This window comes from Nestor notabilis, unplaced genomic scaffold (genome assembly GCF_000696875.1).
Source record: "Nestor notabilis isolate BGI_N333 unplaced genomic scaffold, ASM69687v1 scaffold20690, whole genome shotgun sequence".
NCBI classification, from domain to species: domain Eukaryota; kingdom Metazoa; phylum Chordata; class Aves; order Psittaciformes; family Psittacidae; genus Nestor; species Nestor notabilis.
The window spans coordinates 4,945-6,494 of NW_009912690.1; the positions used below are offsets into that span (position 1 = coordinate 4,945).

General features: G+C 53.8%; 1 protein-coding gene across 1 annotated transcript; it reads right to left on the bottom strand.

Moving 5' to 3' along the window:
* Nucleotides 1-357: 357 nt before the first annotated feature.
* On the bottom strand, nt 358-1,545 carry NPC2 (Niemann-Pick disease, type C2; the record flags this gene model as incomplete). The annotated part of the gene is made up of 3 exons (XM_010020790.1): nt 358-444; nt 1,043-1,215; nt 1,464-1,545. Coding segments are annotated over 3 exons (342 nt in total), but the record flags the coding sequence as incomplete, so codon positions are not given.
* Between the last annotated feature and the right edge of the window lie 5 nt (nt 1,546-1,550).

Sequence of the window (1,550 nt, forward strand, 5' to 3'; positions counted from 1 at the left end):
GGTTACCAGGTAGCAGCTCATATGCTAGCCAAGGTCATCACAGAGAAACTCCTTTGAGAGGACAGGCAGCTCCATTTCAAAAAACTAATGTGCCTCCACAGAGCAGCTGGAGGATCATGCTCAGTCACTTGTGCAGCCAGCACTGCTCCCCCTTGAGCTGCTGTGAGAACACCCAGGGGACTCTTAAAGGGGGTAAGAGCCCTCTGCCCAGGCTGACCTTGCAGGAACATGGTTCTGGCTGCTCAGAGGCTGCAGAGCTCTGAAGGAAGCAGTAAGAAATGCTTATTATATAAAAGAATTTGGCCTGTGTTGTCTTCTGGTCTTCCCTTCCCCAAGCCCTACTAAAGGCAGGGCTCCTCAGCTGGTGATTTGCACTGGTATCTTCCAGCAGAACAACATCTGGTCTTGGTCATCCACCAGTTCCCACTTCACAATCAGTTTAATCTGAAAGCGAGAGAAGAGCAGAGGGAAATGAGAGCGTTTAGGAAACCCCAAGGCAAGGACACAGGGAGAAGAGTTATCACTTCTGTGGAGCAAGGAGGTCCTGGGAGCTTTGCACAGAAAGATTAGAGGGCCACATTCCCACAGTGACTCCTGGAATATTTTACATGGATGGAGGGTACAGCTGCGTGACACACAAGATGTTCACACACTGTACTCAGATCCTCACTGAGTGAGCAGAGAGTGGTAATGCCCTGCAGCCTCACAGCTGAACTGCACCCTGGAGCCAAGCACCCCCAGTTTGGGAGCATTTGGCTGAATGCAGCAGGCTTTGCAGGGAGGCATAGTACAGGAGGATACTCGGGCAGCTGAAGCCACTTCTCAGCAGCTGGAGACAGGCTGCTTCCTCTGCTGGGTCTGTCCCTAAGTGGGAACTTGAAACAAAAGTCACACTCACAGCAGAAATTCAAACAGCTTAAGGAGTCTTCTAACCCCTTCCCTACCACCACAAGACAAGGTGTCCTTCCTTCAAGGCAGGTGGTGGGACTGCCCCAGGAAGGGCAGTATCTCTGAGGAGCAGACCAGCTGCCTGCTTACTTACACTGGGGTACTCGCTCTTCACAGGGAGTTTATTCAGGTAGCTGTAGGAATGGCCCTTCTGAATGGGGCACTGGATCCCAGACTTGCATCCATCAGGCTCAGGAATGGGAAAGGGGATGTCCACGTGCAGCATCTCACCGTACACCTTTGCTTTGCTGCCCTGGCTCTCGATCTCTGCAGAACACAGAGAAGCACAAGCACGGCATTTGAGCAAGGAACACACTTCTACCTTACACCCTCCTCTCCATGTACCCTAGAGGCTGCAAGGACACAACTAAAGGGATGCTCTTCCTCACTGGCCACTTCTTCCCACCCAGACCCCTTTCCAGCCACCCTCCCTCACTCCTCTGCACTCAGTAGGACCGAGATGACCTCCCCCCGAGCAGCCCACCCGGCACCCCAGCTGGGGCAGCGGTGCTCACTGCTGGCGAAGGTGACGTTGATGCTGTAGGACGTTCCCTTGTGGAGCAAGCACGGCTGCGTGGGGCAGGGGCTCACGTTCACCTCCT